Source organism: Phaenicophaeus curvirostris, chromosome 11 (assembly GCF_032191515.1).
Source record: "Phaenicophaeus curvirostris isolate KB17595 chromosome 11, BPBGC_Pcur_1.0, whole genome shotgun sequence".
In the NCBI taxonomy this organism is placed as follows: domain Eukaryota; kingdom Metazoa; phylum Chordata; class Aves; order Cuculiformes; family Cuculidae; genus Phaenicophaeus; species Phaenicophaeus curvirostris.
In genome coordinates this window covers 22862683-22881074 of record NC_091402.1, presented here as the reverse complement: position 1 = coordinate 22881074, position 18392 = coordinate 22862683, and the positions used below count along the sequence as shown (strand labels likewise).

Genomic DNA, 18392 nt, shown 5'->3' with positions numbered 1-18392 from the left:
GCCAGGAGCTGGTGCCCCCCTGGGCCCCCTTTGGCCCCTGTTGGCTCCGTTCAGCTGCTCTCGGCCGGTACCCCCAGGGCCTCCCCTCCCTGGCAGCTCTCCAGCCGCTCTCCCCCGGCCCTGGAGCCGCGGGGGTCGCTGTGACCGGGGCGCAGGGCCCTTGGCCTTGCTGAACCTCTGCCCTCCGGCCCAGCCTTCCGGTCCTTCCACTGAGCCTCCCTGCCCCTGAGCGGATCGACACGTCCTCTCAGCTCGGTGTCCTCTGCGAAGATGCCAAGGTATTTTATTGCAATAGGTGGTGTTTTACACTTGGTTTTGGCAAACATTCAGTCAGGAGCATCTCATAATTGTTTGTTACACATCTCCTTTGCTTCACTTTAATCAAGAGAATTGTAGAGTGTCACCTTTGAAATAGCTGGTTTAAATAGCTGGTTTAGGGATCTGAACAGGCTGGACCACAGGGCTGAGTCCAATGGCATGAGGTTTAACAAGGCCACGTGCGGGTCCTGCACTTGGGGCACAACAACCCTGAGCAGCTACAGATTAGGAGAAGTCTGGTTGGAAACTGCCTGGAGGAGAGGGACCTGGGGGTGTTGGTTGACAGCGACTGAACATGAGCCAGCCGTGTGCCCAGGTGGCCAAGAAGGCCAATGGCATCTTGGCTTGGATCAGAAACGGTGTGACCAGCAGGTCCAGGGAGGTTATTCTCCCTCTGGACTCGGCACTGGTGAGACCGCTCCTCGAATCCTGGGGTCAGTTCTGGGCCCCTCACCACAAGAAGGATGTTGAGGCTCTGGAGCGAGTCCAGAGAAGAGCAACGAAGCTGGGGAAGGGGCTGGAGAAGAAGAGGAGCGGCTGAGAGAGCTGGGGGTGTTCAGCCTGGAGAAGAGGAGGCTGAGGGGAGACCTCATTGCTCTCTGCAACTCCCTGAAAGGAGGTTGTGGAGAGGAGGGAGCTGGGCTCTTCTCCCAAGGGACAGGGGACAGGATGAGACGGAATGGCCTCAAGCTCCGCCAGGGGAGGTTTAGGCTGGACATTAGGAAAATATTTTTCATGGAAAGGGTCATTGGTCCCTGTCCAAGGCTGCCCAGGGAGGGGGTTGAGTCACTTTCCCTGGAGGGGTTTAAGGCACGGGTGGACGAGGTGCTGAGGGACATGGTTTAGTGTTTGATAGGAATGGTTGGACTCCGTGATCCATAACGTGCGTCATGTCTACTTCACATGGGTCGATCCAGCAGTAAACGGATGGAAGAAATCTAATATTTTTTCCTGGGGGAGGAAAAATCCTTACAAAAGCCACCAAAACACCTGCCTTGCCAAGCGATGGCGGTTCAGCTGCAGGCCGGTGTCTGTCCCCGTTCCCTCCCGGATCCGCACATTCCCCGCTGCCGTCCCGGCTCCCGGCCGAGTCGCGGCGCCGCGCGGGTCCCGCTGCCCGCCCGCCCGTCTCCCGGCAACGCTCGGCGCGCCCCGCCCCGCGTGGCCCTCGCGGGACTCCGTAGCGCGGCGGAGCGGCCCGGCCGGCGGTGAGCGCGGCCCGGGGCGCGGGGGGGCCCGGCGGGGGGGCTCGGGGGGCCCGGCTGCGGGGCCGGGGGGGGCCGGCTGGGCCGCGGGGGCCCGGCGGGGGCGCTGGGGCTCGGGCAGGCGCGGCGGCGCCCCGGGCGGAGCTGTTTGTGGGCGCAGAGGAGGCTGCCGGGAGAGCTGCCCCGGTTCGGGGGTGTCGCTGAGCGTGGGCCTCGCCGCCGGCTCTGCGGGGGCTGCCGGGCTCGGGGTGCCACAGAGAGCCGCGCTCGCCGTCAACGCGGAGCCGTTTTCCTAGCGGTGCGGGGGCCTCTGCGCCCCAGCTGTGCCCCTGCTGGCCTCGTCCCTGCTGTCCGGGTGAGAGCAGGAGGCCCCGGGCCCTGGGCAAAGCTGTGTTCGCTCACACAGCTTCTCTGCCTCTCCGCCTGCCCCTGGTCGACTCCGTTTAAGCTCTGGTTTCCCTCGTGTTGTTTACTCTGCCCGTCTGCTGGAAGCTGCTTGTCTTTGCTGAGAGAAGAGAGTTCTAATGCGTGGCCAGGCTCGGAGCCGGGTGCCTTTGCCAGAGCTGCTGGGGCCAGGTTTGTGAATCGTATGGGGCAGCAGTGAAGGGGCAGATGTGTGTCCCCTGCACTGCCCTTTCTCTGACCTGTTGAGAGCAGCCAAGACACCCTGGTGCTGCAGCGCTGCATCTCCTACAGTGCCCATGTTGCCATGCTTTGCTCTGGCCGGGCATTCCAGCTGTTCCAACAGCGCAGGTACCGGCTGGCTGCCCTGGGGAAGAGCTAGGGGCACCTCCCACCACCCTTGGGAGTTTTTAACTTGTCCTGACAGAGGTGAAATTCTGTCTGTCACGTTTAGAGTACTTTAAGGTAGTACACGCTGTGCTGTCTGCTCTGGTTTGGTAGTAAATGATATTCTTTAATTGTTTTATTCCTTGTTCTGAGGCTCTGATGCAAATTGTTCAGGACCGATGATCTAGGCTGGTTTTTGCTTTGTTCCTGCAAGTTTGCTTGGCAGTGCTGCTCCACTGCTGGATGCTGGGGTGCTCTGAGGAAGGGGGCTCTAGGAGATCCTTTCCTGAGTCCAGCTGAAGCTCCAGTGATCTTTAACAGTGGCATTGTGGTGGCACTCGTGTCGCTTGGCAAGTTCACTGACTTTTCTTGGCTTCACCTGAATTTCTGCTTAGTATGAGGTTGTTGGCAAGCATTCCATTTCCGCAGCCTTTGCTCCTGTTGCCTCCTCCTGTTGCTGTGTGTGTCACAAAACAGTTTGTCAGATGGCTGTCTAGTGAGCAGGATAACTTCCAGCCACGGTCAGCTATCGGGGCGATCAGAAACAGGAGAGGGGGGTAACCGAACATTTTGAAGCTGGATGGAACTAGCAATTTGAATTTATTCTTTTTGTCCTGGCATGCGTCAGATCAGTTCTGATAGCATCCTTCACATCCTAGTGGCACTAGGAAAGGTCATGAATCTTCAGTCGTGTGGCAAGTTTTCACCTGTACATGCTCTGTGTATTTCTACCTGTGTCTGCTTTTGTCCCAGTAAAACCGGCAGCTGGTCTCTGGGTCTTTGCCTTTGTAGTCAGTGTTGTTCTTTTGTAGTCCAGTTCATCTGCATTCCTCTCTTTCTCTCTCTCTGCTTTGCATAGCAGAATAATCTAATAACTCGTTAAAAAGAATTTTAACTGGATGCATATTTCTGTCCTAAAGAATACGGTGTGGGAGAGGAAGGCCGAGGTGTCTCGTCAGGACGTGGGTGGAAGTGCGAGGTAGCTGCCCATTTTAGGGCATTTGGCAGTGGTGGTAGCTGCACCCTGTGCTGGCTCAGTCCTGCTGCCTCAAACTTGGGGCAAAGGTTGCCTGTGTTTCTGGCTCTGTTGTGCATGTGCCTTTGGCTGGAGATGGGCTTTAATGCCTCGCATGCTTCGGGAAGACTTTGGGCTGTGGCACACACAGGACCGCGGGCAGGGTTGGTGGTTAGCTGGGTTTGGGCTATTGTCCGATGTCGTCAGCGCAAGGGCTCTGGCTGTTTTTTGGCTTATCCCTGCTGTTCAATCCAGGTACATCAACTTCCAAGAAAAACAGAAGTCTGAAGGCAGCATCCTCCCCAGGGGTTTTGTTCTAGGCGTCTGTCCGCCTTATGTCCGCTCTGGAAGTGGAGCCTGTGAAGAATGACGTCAAGAGGTGCTGGGACTGCTTTCTCGAGGAAGAACTACAGGCTGAGCACCGAGCCAGAGAAGTCCAAGGTTACAGGTATGGGCCTGTCCGTGCCGTGTCAAAGCAGGACAGGTGTGGGCAGGGTGAGCACCCCTGACCTCTGGAGATCGGCTACCTTCCAGCTGCACTTACCTTGCTGACGTGAGGTGTGGTGGGGCTGAAGCTGAGGGAACCCCTGAGCTGAGGTGAGATTTTGGCAGGGGTGTTCCTGTAGCACTCAGGACTCCAGAAGCTCACGTCACTGTGCTGATTCCTTGGCGCACAGCCCTGCCTCGCGAGGCTGGAGGATGCTTCACTGCCTACCCTTGTCCGGTCTGATGCAGGGAGTTCTCCTTCCAGGATGAACAGCTTGTCAAATTCTCAGATTAATCCATTCCTGGGAAGCGCTGGTCCCTGCTAGGCAGTCTCTTTTCTCTTGGACTCGCCAATGACTCGCTGCCTATGAGACCACAGATCTGGCGTTTGAGGGCACTGTTGCACCTAGAAATAGAGGAGGCGCCATTGATGTGGCAGTAGGGGTTGTTTTGCACAGTGAAAGCTAAAGCGAGGTGTTAAAGAGGGCTGTGGGTTAGACAAGATGAGCTGTGTTTGCAGGCCTTTCTCTCTCAGCATCTCCTAGTGCAGTTTAGAAGTGGTAGGTATTTAAGATGTCCCAGGTATGAAAAAGACATCAGGAACTGCAACACTTTCTTTTTTGGAAATTAAATTGGATTCCCGCACCCAGCTTCTGTTTCACCTGTGGGACTGGTGTGTGGCCTCTCATCTGTTATCGCAGAGCAGCTCAAATCAGAAAGAGCCTGCATACTGCGCCCCATCATGTTGGGTGTGAGGGCTGCAGTGAAGGTGGTGAGACGATGAGTAATGACTTGAAGCTGCCTTTGCCACCGTGTTGATCTGCAAACCTGAACATTATTTTCCCGTAGTTACCAGTTTCTTGCTTGTATGTGAAATTTGTGTTTGAGTTTAATTTGCAACTCCCTAAGCTTATTTTCCTTCTGTTTTTCACAAGGGATCGTGAACAGTAGGCTTCTGAATGATTATCTGCATCGCGTCTTTACCAATGCTGATGGGAACCAGCCTGCAGCTGCTTACAGGTATCAGACAACTTCGCATTCACTAGAGGGCAAGCAATGCTGTATCAGTCCCAGACACTGCACTCAAAGGAAAGGAAGGTGCCACACCGTGATCTCTGGTAAAAGCCCAGCAGGACCGTGTGACAGAAATAACTCCCAGCTCTTTTCCTTCCATGGCTTTTTCAAATGGCAGGGCTTGGCAGGAAGGATTCTTCAGAATGTTTTGCATGAAAACCTCCACATATAAAATCACTAGACAGCGTTTCTGAAATAAATGGGCAAGGGAGCATTCACCGTGTTGTTTGCATTCCCTCTTGATGTGTAAGGAAGTGCAAAATGCCCAGGTTGTAGGTAAAGTGAGGAAAAACAGGTCACCAGTGCCCTGTGAGCTAAAGGCAAGGCTGTTATTGATACAGGGGATACCAGACGTGTCCCAGGGGGTGAAACTGTTGATTCTTTAATTATTAGGAGTCGCTAAAGGAAAAAAAACACCAAGTTCCTGTTCAGTGTCTCTTTTCTATTTGTTTTCCATCCTCCTTTACCTTGTAGCCCAGAAACATGTACCTTTGAGAAAGTAAAGATTTTTCTTGCACATAGCTCTTTCACCAGAGGGAAGTCAGAGCTGTTGGGGGTGGGTACGGTGTGGCCAAGCAAGGCAGGCCGGTAGCTCCTGCTGGCTGGTGGTGGGGTCACATTCCACAGGCTATACTTAGTGCTGCCGGCTCAAATGTGAGCTCAGAGCTGCTAAAAATAGCTCTTGGCCCTCTCTGCTCTTGGTGAGCTGGGGTTATGGTTGTGTTACTTCACCACAAGCTTGCCTGCCTTGGAATATTCCATCCACCTGAGCGTTTTGGTTTTCAGTATTTCTAATTTCTTTGTTGGGTGATTAAGGACTTCAAAGCACAGAACTGATGGTTCACTTGACTGGTCTGTGTCTGTCTTTTCTTTCCTGCCCTCCACCCTTTTCCCTGGACTAGGCTATTTGGTAGAAAGCCCAGTTGTGGTCAAATAGGCCTTGCAAATAACACGTGCCATATGAAAGCAGCTTTTATGGTAAGACATCTTGTCTTCCGAGGCCTGAATTCCTCGTAGAGGAGCTTGCTGCAGACAGCTCTCTGGCTGCCTCATGCTCTTCCAGCTCCTTCCAGAACCCCTCCTCTGTGCTGTCTGCTGAGCAAGCTTCTTTGCTGAAGCCACCCCCTCTCATGCCAATCAGAACCGATTAATTGATTCCACTTCTGTGCATCTTCCCACCCATCGGGTTTTCCAAAGGTCTCTCTTACCCTTGGCCCTGCAGAAGCGGGAAGTTGTTCCACAGATGGCTTTGGAAATGGGAAGCAGGAACAAGAACAACTAGCGACTCTCACAGTAAAAGGAGGTCCTGCTGGGGTCTCTTGAAGACCTGCAGCACGACCTGTGTGGTTCTGTGAGTCCTCGGGAGACTTGGAAAGGAGGAGAGTTTGAGGTGGGGAAGTCTGCTGCTGTGGTAAAGCTATTTAGAGCAATGTCAAGGTGAACAGGCCGTGACAGTGACCGGGTAGCGAAATGGTCTGTGATGCTCAGTGTTGGGAAATACAAAGCGATGCACTGAAAGGGGAGCAGCCTCAGCATCGGGCATAAAATGTTGAGCCCTGGGCTGATGCTACTGTGTAGGACTGAGGTTGATGTGGACTTTGAGATCCTTTGTTAACTACGTTGCTTGTTTATACTGTTCTTAGTCCTTGGCTCATTCATTGCCCCAGCGTGCTGGGCGGCAGAATCCTCAGGTTCATGACAAGAAACACAGACCGACAGAACTCCCCAGTCTGTGTCTCACAACACAGGGCTGTACAGAATGTGTGTCTGGGCTGGAACTCTTCAAAACCTGGAGGCAGAGTTTTCTGAAGAGCTCCCGTGCATATTTATTCCTAGAAAGCACCTGACGTTCCAGAATCTGCAGGAGCACCTTGACCGGTTGCTAGCAGAGGAGAATGACTCTGACGACAGTCGAGGTAGGAGATGCGGAGCATCTTTCTGAGTTGTGCTTCTGCCTGTGTTGCGTAGTAGGGGGGACAAGTTGTGTCATGAAAAGCAGTTTTCTGAGTGCACATTGTTCTGCCCTCCTGTGCTCTAATTTATCCTACCTTTAAATCCTACCTGTGAGGAGCTCTGGACTAGGTCTGCTTTTGCGTGGAGGAGTCATTTCCCGGTGAAAACACCTGGAAAAGCAGTTCTGGGGCAAATGTTGGAGATGTTTCAGTGATGATGATCTACAGAATCATTGCTGTGCCCAGCAGTGTGGAGCGCTCTCCTCAGTGGGACATGCAGAGGCTTGTTCATTGTTTTTATGTACTGATCTCTGCTGCAGGCATTCACCATGGGCTGCAGGCTGTTGCCTGCATTCGTGCTAGCATTCATTTCCCTGACTGAGTTAGGATGTGGCAGGATACAAGCTGGCATCTCTCCTAAAAAGCAGAGGTTTTTCTTGCTGGCTGCAATCAAAGTGTGATGTGTTGGCCGAATATTGGGCTCAGAGTTTAGTTGGATCTTTGAATTTTGCCGAAGTAAAAATTTCAGGCAATGTGGAAAACAACATTGACCTGAATGCTGGGTAGCTGCGACCTTGTGTGTTGCTATGAAAACTTCCTTTTAAATCTCAGTGATGGTTCCTTTTCTGGGGTCCTGGTGGTCTAACGTGGGTAACACTATTTTAGTCCTCCTCCTCCTCTGCAGCAGAATCTAGGTGCTGTTACAGCCTCGCTGGAGGCACTGAGCAGGTGTTCTGTTAAATTCTGCACAGCTTTCCCTAGCAGGTTTTCTGCACCTCTTGTTTCAGATCAGGGAGCTGAGGGCCGGCTTGGCCCCTCCGCTGTGGTGCTGGACCACACGAGTGGTTTTGAGGGGCTCCTGCTGGTCGATGATGACTTACTTGGGGTGAGTGTGATGCTGGGTGTAGCAGAAAATGGTCTTGTGGGACTAAAAGCACTTTGGGTTTCCTGGTTTCTTCTTCATAACAAATCCCCATCACTGGATTTGTAGAGTGTTGTGGAATGGAATCTGCCCAGAAAGCTGCAGGATCCTGGAGAAACTGAGTGCTCCTGGGAACAGGCCTAGCAGCACCCCTAAAACTCACCAAGCTCCAAGCGGAGCTGTGAGGAAGTGAAAGAATTCCCCTGGCCCAGGGGCTTGCTGAAGAGCTTGGCTAAGCAGGGGAAGGGCCTGCAGCCAGCTTTCCTGTCAGTCCCTCCAGCAGAGTGCCTCTTCCTTCCTTCCTTCCTTCCTTCTGGTATTCTCTAGTGGCGGTGAGAGGCTGGAGCTGAGGCTTTCATTTCTCCTTTGTTTCCATTAGCACCATGCTTGCTCCTTAACTGATGTTCCTCATGCAGAAAATCAGCTGAAAGAATCACCTGGAATTTAACCCTTTCCTATGGTAGTAATTTGTGCTCTGTTCACCCCTTCACTGTGCACACATGTCCTGGGCTCATTCCCTCTTTAATCTGGGTCTCCTCTTCCACCTGCAGCAGAGGGGGCTGCCCTGGTCTCCTCTTTCCCGTAGACCCGCTGTAGCTTATCTTGGCTGTCCCTGGGACTTACCCTCAGATTGGATCCCACTGGCTTGCCTGGGAATTCCTTTTTGCTGCCTTCACCTGTTCTTCATGGTCCCTCCTGAGATTGAGAGTCAGGAGTGAGCAGGGTGCAATTTCTGGGCAGCGCGTTACCTGCTGGCCCTGAGCTTTAGTCTGGACACCCCCGAATCTGGGGTTTGCTCCAATTTGTGCAGGATTCAGGGGTCTTTCCCTACAACAGTCACTTCTGCGTACCTGTCACAATTCACTGGGGAGCTGGCTGTTGCCATGTCGCTCTGGTTCTGCTGCTGTGCTGCATGCTTTGTGGGCTCTGTCACCTACAGATGAGCCGGGGGAAGGACCTGGGGGATTCCTTAGCCTGGGGATCTGAATGCAACTGCTGGGATGGGGAAGATGTCCTGTCTCTTCCCTACACTGCACTCGTGAATGGATTCACTATCTGTTTTTGAGGGCTAGGCAGGAGAGAATGGGTAGAACCGAGTGAAACAGCCCTTTTGCCTGGCTTTAAAACACCTTTTGTTGTTGGTGCAGGTGATTGGCCACAGCAACTTTGGGTCCATCAGGGCCACAACGTGCGTGTATAAAGGTAAGGAGGTGAACCAGTGGTGCTTTGAGAAAGGACCCCAGGAAGAGTGTATGGACAGTTACACAATGCGAGAGCTTAGGAAATCCTCAGCATGCTCCAGATTTTGAGCCCCCTTGTCCCCAGTTCCTCCACTGCCTTTTCCAGAGAGGCAGGAGGTTGGAGGGTTGTGTAATACTGGAGTGAAGAGGTGGGAGGGGAATGCTGGGCATGTCCCGAATCTCCTTTATGTGCCACGCCTATTTCTGTGGGAGCAGTGTCAGGTTCGGCTTCTTTGATGGTTCTCCTACGGAACAGGGGTTTACTGTTCAGCATTGTTCAGCGTCTCTCTTTCTTTCAGGGAAATGGATTTACGAGGTGCTCATCTCCTCCCAGGGACTCATGCAGATTGGCTGGTGTACTCTCAACTGCAGATTTAATCAGGAGGTAGTGTAACTGCTGCTCGGGGCACAGGGCCTCTCTGCGTCCCCCGCACTGCTTCTTAGGTCAGCGCGCAGTGTCGCTTTGGTGCTGTGCTCCTGCCCTGCTGGCGTTTCCTGCCCAACACACACACACACACACACACACACAAAGCACCGGCTCTGCTCTGCTGTTCTGAAAGTCTTTACTAAGCTGCTTCTGGTCTGTGCTCACAGAACGGAGCACGGTGTGAAAGCCTTGCATGCTGGGTACGTTGCTGCGCTCTTGCTGTGTGTAGCCACCACTACATGTTGGTTTTCAGCTGGCATCTTCTCCATAGAGCGTGTGGGTAGTGGTGCTGGCAGCACGCCTCGGGATTGCCCTCAGCCGTGGTGTTTCAGGTCTTTTATGCCCAGGAGGGGCAAGCCTGGGCCAGCCCTTGGCAGGCTCTGGGTGGGGTGTTTGGTGCTAGGAAGGTACAGCAGCTGCAATTTCTCTAACTTGCCACTCTGCAATACCCAAGAGGGGAAGTGATGGGCATCCTGGAGGGCTTCTTTGACAGGATTTGGGAGTGTAGTGTGCCAGCATTCTTCTTTTGACCTAAAAATGAGTAAGGAATGGTGTATTTCTTTGAAGTAAAGACCACAGACCATTGGATTGACCCCTAGAGGGACGGCTTTTCCCAGGCAGAGTGTGTGTACTGTCAGCTGCTCTCCCTGCCTGCTGTTCTCCCTGTTAAAGCCACTCTTGCAATGAGAGGGATCCTTCTTGGCCTGCTCTGAGCCTCCTCTTTTATGCTTTGGTGCAGGAAGGTGTTGGAGATACACCAGATTCATATGCGTACGATGGAAACAGAGTGCGCAAGTGGAACGTGACTACTACCAACTATGGCAAAGTGAGTAGCTGTTCTCCTGGGAACGGGAGGTAAAGAGAAGAAAGCAGGGGACTCCTGCTCGTTGGATTCTGCTGGGCCCTGTGAAATGCCCTCAAGCTGTCCTCCTTGCTTCAGTCTGCTCCTGTGGAGGCTGCGTGCTGGCAGTTGTTTGCACTTTAGGGGTGGTGGACGTGCCACGTGGTGCTCTGTTGAGCAGCTCTGGCAGACTGATACCCAACAAAGTGTCTGGAAGGCTCTGGTTCTTTGTTGCATGTCAGAGGATGATGCGGTGTTGGGATAAATACACCTTTGACCCTGTGCACGTTCCCGGTGCTGGAGGGACAAAAGATCCCAACCAGTGGCTTGTATGCAGCTTCCAGAAGCGTCTGAGAGTGCTGCATGACCTGCTGTGAGAAGGAACTCTCTTCTGCAACCCAGAATCATGAGGGATTGATTGAGCTGCAGTCTTTTTTCTGATGTGGGAACACAGTGGATTTATGTTTAACCTTTTCTCTCCCTTCACTGCAGTCTTGGGCAGCAGGAGACATCGTCAGCTGTCTGATAGACCTTGATGAGGGCACCATTGCTTTCTGCTTGTAAGCATCTTTGCCCATTTCCCTGCTTGGTTGGTGTCCGTATGTAACATGGAGGTTTCCTCACTGCTCAGCAGGTTGCTGAGCCCTATTTCTGCCCTCTCCCCTCTAAGTTCTTTGGTAGTTTCAGCCTTTGCTGTTCTGTGTTGTGTTCAGAAACTATATAAAAAAGCTGTTGAGTCTCCTCAGTTCAGTGAGTTCAGGTGAGGGCACTTGGCAGAAATACACTCAAGCTACAAAGTCTTTGTAAAGCTTCCTAGGATTTCGGATGGGTTGGGATCTGTCATGATGCTTGATAGTGCAGCAGGCTGAGCCGCACCAATTGCTTCTGTGGTCAGTGTAGACCTTGCCTGTCCCAGACTCACAGGGAGCCGTGGAACCTCCTGCCTCCAACTCCCCTGTACAATGAGCAGAGGCCAACCTAAGTAAGGCTTGTTCCCTGGCCCTAAACCACAGCCTGCAGCAAGCCAGCTGGAATTAAAACCTGTTAGAAGCTCCATGTCGTCTTTTACAAAAGGGTAAATTGAGAGCATTATCCCATTTCCACCAGCGTCAAATGGAGGAGGCCAAAACTGTGACCTTCCGTTAAAATGTCCTGCTGGTTTGTTAACCTGTGAGGGCATGGGTTGCCCTCGAAACTGAGTGGGCTCTGCATGCTGTGCAGGCTCCAGCACCTTCCTGTGCCATCGTATGAAAGTGGGAGTGCTGCTCTGCTTGCTGGGGCTGTAACTCAGCAGAGCTGGGATGCGTGTGAGCCAGGTTAAGAGGGACAGGAGGTGTGACTGACTGATGTGTCTGTGTTGCCAAGCTGCCAGCAGGGGAGTGCAGATAACTCGACTGCCCAGTTGATCTCAACACCCTCCTTCTGTGGCTGAAACTTTGTGGGTTTTCCTTCTTTCAGGAATGGCATCTCTCTGGGAACTGCTTTCGACAACATCACAAGGGGTGCTGGAATGGCTTACTTCCCTGCCATCAGCCTCTCATTCAAAGAGTCTGTTGCTTTTAACTTTGGAAGCCGTCCACTCCGATATCCTTTAGGTGTGAGGGGGTCTGAAGGGAGGGGAGCCTGTCCTGAGACCATCTTTGGAGGCTGTAGAACAGACAGACCTGACTGCAGTTTGCTTTCTTTTATTGGCAGTTGTGCGCAGAGCAGGCTCGAGGAGAGAAGAAGCAGAAATCCGCTTAGCTGGGGCAGCAGCACAGGGCACACAAACAGCTGTGCTGGTCCCCGGCAGTTTGTGAAATGAGCTTTGCTCTCGGCTCTGCAACAGCAGCTCCTGCTGCAGTTTGGGCTGCCTGTTCCCAAGCACTCGTATCCTGCAAAGATCTTGCCCTCCAGGTCTGAAAACCCCAGTGCTGCTGAGCCTCTTGGCTGCTGCTGTCTTCTACCTCCCAGCCACATGGGACCACTGACGTGGTATTAGCGTTTTCTGCTGCTTTTCTGTGGGAATGCTGGGACCTCAGCTCCTGTCAGAGCAGTCCTGGGTGGGCCTATCGACAGCTGTAACGGAGGCTCGAGTTGGTCTTCCTGCTGAGAGCAGAAGTGTGGTGTGAAATACTCACTGCTGGCAGTATTGAGGAAGCAGGGATACGAGCTTGTGGGTTATCATCTGTTTAGAAGGCCACGTGTTTTGAACCATGACTGAGGCATGGTTGAACCATGACAAGTGTAGAGTAAAATAGGGAAATGGTCTCCTTGCACAAACAAAAGAAGTCCTGAAAGGATCAGATTGCATTTTACCTTAACACTTGCCTACTTATCCAGTGGAAGGTTACCGCCCCTTGCAAGATCCTCCTGTTGCAGACCTAGTTAAGGCTCGCAAGCTGTTGGGCTACCTGAAGAATGTGATCCATATTGGAATAGATGTGACGGTAAGCTGATGTCACCAGGCGAATCTGTGGGGAAGGTTGTTCTGCCCTTCTCAGCACATGCTGGCATCTCAGACAGTTCCATGTACCTGGGAACCTAAATGTTTAGCTGCTTTTGCATGGGGCCTGTGTGTCCCTGGAGCTCTTTGGCTTGCGAAATGGGATTCCTGATAGTTCCAGTACTTAAATCAAATCATACTGGGCTTTGTTGTTCTCAGTTCTCTGAAGTTTCATTCCTGGTACACAAGAGTTGGTGTTTGTTGGGGTCAGAACTCCTGGATTTGATTTTGCAGCCTTGAAAGAAGCTTGTTCATATCCTAAACCTTTTACTGACATCCTGCTGTAGCGATGGGGTGAAGTTCTGACAGGGCTGCCTTGGCAACTGTTCGGGCTGTGTCGCCGTTTACTAGGAACTCATCCTTTTTTGCTAGGGTGGGAGATGATCTGTTGATGCCCAGAGCACAGGGAATGCCCTCTGCTCTGGTCTGGGCTTGAACAGAGGCCTGCTTTGCCAGCTGACTTCCTCTGTAGAGATTCTCATTTACAAGTTGCCATGGACACTTGAATCCTTTTGGAAAAACAGATTGTCAAGGTGCATGCATGTGACTGATCATGTAGCTGACATCCTGACTACAATGCACCTCTCCAGAGGCAAGGGCCTGGCTGCTTTGCCATCCTGATTTCCTGTACTGAAGGTTTATAGTACAGTCGGGCATGGGACAGCAAATACTGCTGGCTTCAGGCCTCTAGTTCATTTGGTTGTTGATGTATGGGTAAGCTGGATCCAAGCTGTGTGTTTTTCTGGGCTTGTCTTTGCAGGAGGGGAAGCTGGTGGAGAGGGACACGTCCACGTGGCAGCTTCAGGGAGAACCCACAGTGTTGATTACACTGGCCCACATCTTCAACTATTTCTCTCCTCTCATGGTGAGTGTTGCCTGCCTATTGCGGGCTTCTGTAGCTGCCTGTTATTGTGCTGGCAAGGGGAAGGAAACCTCAGCTTTCCTGGGAAGTCTCTGTGCCGTGGAGGACTGTTGACCTGTGGCTCTCTGCCTGCAGTGCAAAGTGTACCTGGTGGAAGATGTGCTCATGACCTTCCTATTGAGCATCCTTGAGCGAGGAGGGGCAGTGGAGTCTCATCCCCTTATTCAGCAGCTGCTTGATCTCATGTGGCTTCTCATGGAGGTGAGTTGCTGGGGGGCTGGTTCCTCCACAGGGGCCACAGGGGGCCCCTGGGAAATGCGGAGGACAGTTTTCCCTAGAAAATATTGGTAGCGCTCAGCTTCCTTCCCTTCTTGGTGACAAGATCCCTTTTTTTTTGTGGTAGACCACCCTCTGGCCTAGCTCATCTGTCTGCTGCTTCACACCCGGAGAATGAGGGTTGAATGCAGAGTAATAGTTGATGATGACACTGGCCATGAGCTAACAAGGCATTTCTAGGCTTCTCCTGCTGCTTAAGGAACTGGTGGTGTTGGATAACTTCCTGCTTCGGCAAACATCAAATCCATCAGTAAGAAACGAGTTGGTCTCTTGGATGTTGTTAATGCTTATGTGACTGTGGAGGTCTTAAGAGCCGCCATATGCTCCAAGAGATGGATTGGAATGTTCAGGACTGGGGTGGGAATGGGCACTGCACTCGCCACCTCCAGCGCTGCTGGGATAAAAACCTCTTCCAGCTTCCCGTGTCCCTTCCTGTCCAAGCTGAATGAGATCACTTCTTCCTGGGACACTCGTTTGAGGCAGTCACGGGGTACTGGGGTGGTTCCATGGAGCCAATTCCTGCAGAGGTCTGCTTGGAGACACGTGTCTGTCCGTTGCAGTAATGAGTAATGGGTGTGGGCGCTGGCCCAGCCTGCTGTCATGAAAAATTTGATTGAAAACTGTCATGCTCCCTTCACACCCCTCATCTCGGAAGTTAAGCTGAGCACCCTGCAGGGCTGGTGTTTGTGGAAGAGTTGGCTGTCATCCTGCTGAGTCCTGGCTGTGAGTTGGACTCAGACAGCTCCTCCATCACCACACGTACACCAGAGTAACTTCTTTCATATCTGGGCTGGTTCTGGCAACAATGTGTGCTGGGTAGATTTAGGGAATATGGGGATGGGTGACTCAACTCAGCTAACTGGACCTGGGACTTTGGCTTTCTGTAGATGACTTTTGGGTTGGTTTTGCTAGTGCAAAAGCTTGTTTCCCTGTAGCAAAGTGATCGCACCAACTTCTACTTGGATTCTCTCATGTGGAGTCAGATGGACAAACGCTGTGGGTTCAGAGCACTTGCTTTCTGAGTTCAGAAGTGAATGTTACCTTCCAAGCTGCTCCAACCATAACTGTTCCCAGCTTCGTGCTGTTTCTGTTCAATGTGTTTCTTATTTCTCAGGAGTACGAAGTGCATGAGTGCCTCAAGCAGCTACTGATGTCCCTGCTGCGGGCTTACAGGTTCTCGCCTATCATCCCAGACCTGGGATTACAAGTGAGTGGCCCTTCTGACTCCCCAGGAAGCTGTGGTTACCCAGCTTCTTTGTCCACCCTTGTCCAAAAGTACAGAGCAGCAGAGATTTGGGATTTTGCAGTTGTTTGATGAAGAGACAGCAGTTCTGTAACACTGTACCTGTTAGAGAGTTGTATCCTCTTCTGTAGATGGAGTCACTTTTGTTCTCGTGTTTCCCTAGATTCACTACCTCCGGCTCACCATTGCAGTCCTGAAGCACGAGAAATCCAGGAAATACCTACTCAGCAATGTGCTGTATCCTTTGTGTCTTCCCCAGGCTCAGTTCTCCCTGCCCTCAGTAATGCAGCTGAGGAGGCTGCAAGGAGGCAGAAGCCTCTGTCTTTGAGAGGTCATTCTTATCCCTCGGGTCTTCTCTGCCTGCCTGACACCATCCTCTACAAAGTCCTGCTTTGGGGAGGGGGAACGGTGCATCCTGCTAACACAGAGGACTTTGTTTCTACCTGAGTGACCCCTCTAATGTCCCTAGAGCAAAACCACTTTTGAAGCAGTCCAGCTGCTGTGCTAGCATTTGGGCAGCTGCTCTGATAACTGCATGGCGCTTCTCCCAGGGGAAGGGGGCTCTGGGTCTTGCAGAGCATTGTGTGTTTGTTTGGAAAGGAATCTTTCACTGTGGCTCTGGAAACACGCCCAGTACCTTCTTCAGATGTAGCTTTTGTGCTTGCTTTAACTCGGCCACAGCTTCGATGTGCTCCGTTCAGTTGTGTTCTTCTACATAAAGAGCCCACTGCGTGTAGAGGAGGCTGGTTTGCAGGAACTGATTCCCACCACATGGTGGCCAAACCGCTTCACCAAGGAGGTGAGTAAGAGCACACCCACTATTATGTCCTGCTGTCCCCAGCATTTTCTAGCTGAGGAAGTTGGATTAGCATTAGTGGACCCTGCAGAGCTGTGTGAGAGCGGTAGCCTCTCCGTTGCTCCCTTGCCATCTATGTTATCCCTTGGAGGGGACATTTGGGAGATGTTGCTCAGGACAGAGGAGGACAGTTTTTTATGGCTACTGATTTGGGAAGGAACCTCACAGTGTCCAAGGAATTACAGATCTACTTGTGTGTCCTCAAAAGTTCTCCCACCATTACTTGTTGCAAGGCCGCGGAAGGCCTGGTTGGAAGTGCTGCCAGCTGCAGTCACACACTGTTTCAGGGCCTTTCTGCTCCCACTTTGGCAAGACATTTTCCCCAGGCAGTGATCCCCTGCTGAGCAGTGTCTGTCCCCCACCCAGGGCAAGGAGAGTAAGGAAGTGAAGGAGGAGAGTGCTGAGGAGAGACTGAGGCGGCGGGCGTATGAAAGAGGCTGCCAGCGGCTCAAGAAACGCATTGAAGGTCTGTGAAGAAGGAGGGAAATTGCCAAGATCACTTACCTTTTGTGCAGCCAGGGGGACCAGCCCTTGAGCTCTTTCCAAATCCCCTTCATGACCTGCCGTTGGGCTGTGTTTGGCCAGGACAGGTTATGCTGCAGGGGTGGGGGACAGCGATGCTGTTACTTGGTGGAGGGCTATGAGTGCTGGGACCTCACTGCCTGGACCTGCAGCCTCCCACAACGGACACCAGCAAACCCTTTAGGGGCATTGTTCATCAGCTGTGGATGAATTTATTGCTGGATGGTGGAGGAGAAAGTTCTCACAATGATGGGATCAGCATTCTGCTTCCTCTGGCTCTTCCTGGGCCGCCTCTGCTGAGGATGCAGCCTTTCTTCTAGGGACAGGGTGCTGTAGCTGGGGCTAATAGGAGTGGCTGCTCTCCTGTGCTTGTTTTCTGATGGCAAACATGTCCCTGTTTTAGTGGTGGAAGGTCTCCAGGTTCAGATTCTGAAGCTGCTGCTGAACAACAAGGACAGAGGAGGGGTGAGTGGATCTTTTGGTATAGCATCTGCACATCACAGGACTTGCACACTATAGACTTACAACCTGCTTTTCCTCCTGACAGGGGGAAGCCTCCCGATACATCTTCCTAAACAAATTCCGCAAGTTTCTTCAAGAGAACGCTAGCAACAGAGGGGTAAGTCAGAGCACCGGCCTCCCAAACCTCATCTGAGAGGTCTGTTGCATCTTTGGGCTGGGAGTGATGCCCTTTCGGCTGGGCTGCTTCCATCATTTGATCAACTGACATCTAGATACAGCAGGGAGTGGAGAGGAGGGAAAAGATCTGAGGCCAGAAACCAAGCAGCTTATCCAAGTCCTGTGCAGTGATTTCTGGGAAAACAGGCCTTGCGAACAGCCTTGAGTGGGAGCTGAATGTCCTCCTAAAGCCTCTTTGGGTAGCATGGCTGGGGAGTGCTCTACCACAACTGGCTTGCCGGCTTTGGCATCCTCTTCACAACTTGGGTGGGGACTGTTCTGGCCCTGGATCAGGAGGGTGGCCTGCAGCTTTGAGAAGCAGGCGTCTGCTGTCGCAGGAAACCTTTTCTTAACCCGCATCTCTGTGTTTGCGACCAGCCCCATCTTTCTTGGTGTAGCAGGTGGTATCCATCCTCTGTCAGACCAGCTTATTGCTCCAGTGCCCGGCACTTTCTAGAGGCAAAACCTGCTCTTGCCATCAGGGCTGGGCTCTGCCCCAGTGCTGGAAGCTAGAGGTGACTGCCCCACGTGGCTGCTTGGACTAAGGTGTGCTTTCACACCTGCCCTTATGACTGAACTCTCATTCTTGCTCTAGAACTTGACCGTGTTGTGCCCACCAGAGTACATGGTGTGCTTCCTGCACCGGCTTATTGCTGCCCTGCGCTTCTTCTGGGATGGCCACAAGGCAAAGACCTCTGCTGCACTAAGCAGTGAAGGTAAGGCCTGGAGGTTTTCCAGGATGCTGGAAGGTTCACGTTTCTTATGGGCGCTGGTGCCTTCTGTCACCCTGTGTCTGTAGTTCTCAGTCACCCTGAGTAATTCCTGTGTGCAGATCTCTTCCAGTCCATGTACAAACCTATTCCAGTTCATTCCTTTCAGATTCATAAAGGGGTTACCTGTGGTGTTTGCTGGTCCCCACCGTGCTCTGGAACAGAGTCCAATACTAATTGTGGGTCTGTAGAAGGGCAACTCAGTGATCCCACAGCCAAAGTTTAGGGGAATGTTTTTGTCTGGTTTTGTGGTTCCCAGACCGATTTTGAGGGAACCAAACCGGTGCCAGTTGCTTTCCCCACCCTCAAACCCTGCCTTGCCTGTCCTGCCATGATCTGCTTGGCAGTCCCCTGTCTTAATTTAGGCTGA

At 52.4% G+C, this 18392-nt stretch overlaps 1 protein-coding gene across 3 annotated transcripts in view; it reads left to right on the top strand.

The window, feature by feature from the left end:
* The first annotated feature begins 1508 nt into the window (after window positions 1–1508).
* The window catches only part of RNF123 (ring finger protein 123), a 45287-nt gene continuing 28403 nt past the window's right edge, over window positions 1509–18392 (top strand). Inside the window, exons 1-20 of one of the 3 annotated variants that reach the window (XM_069865490.1) lie at window positions 1509–1526; window positions 3583–3775; window positions 4749–4833; window positions 6724–6803; window positions 7628–7725; window positions 8910–8964; window positions 9302–9387; window positions 10169–10255; window positions 10763–10830; window positions 11729–11854; window positions 12585–12699; window positions 13516–13620; window positions 13753–13878; window positions 15068–15160; window positions 15360–15433; window positions 15878–15995; window positions 16419–16518; window positions 16978–17039; window positions 17122–17193; window positions 17848–17968. In XM_069865490.1, the coding sequence (XP_069721591.1) occupies window positions 3694–3775; window positions 4749–4833; window positions 6724–6803; window positions 7628–7725; window positions 8910–8964; window positions 9302–9387; window positions 10169–10255; window positions 10763–10830; window positions 11729–11854; window positions 12585–12699; window positions 13516–13620; window positions 13753–13878; window positions 15068–15160; window positions 15360–15433; window positions 15878–15995; window positions 16419–16518; window positions 16978–17039; window positions 17122–17193; window positions 17848–17968 (1753 nt within the window). In that variant the 5' untranslated portion in view covers window positions 1509–1526; window positions 3583–3693. Of the gene's footprint in view, window positions 1527–1972; window positions 2100–3429; window positions 3776–4748; window positions 4834–6723; window positions 6804–7627; window positions 7726–8909; window positions 8965–9301; window positions 9388–10168; window positions 10256–10762; window positions 10831–11728; window positions 11855–12584; window positions 12700–13515; window positions 13621–13752; window positions 13879–15067; window positions 15161–15359; window positions 15434–15877; window positions 15996–16418; window positions 16519–16977; window positions 17040–17121; window positions 17194–17847; window positions 17969–18392 lie in introns of those variants that run through there. The other 2 variants (XM_069865488.1, XM_069865491.1) reach the window with 2 other exon arrangements.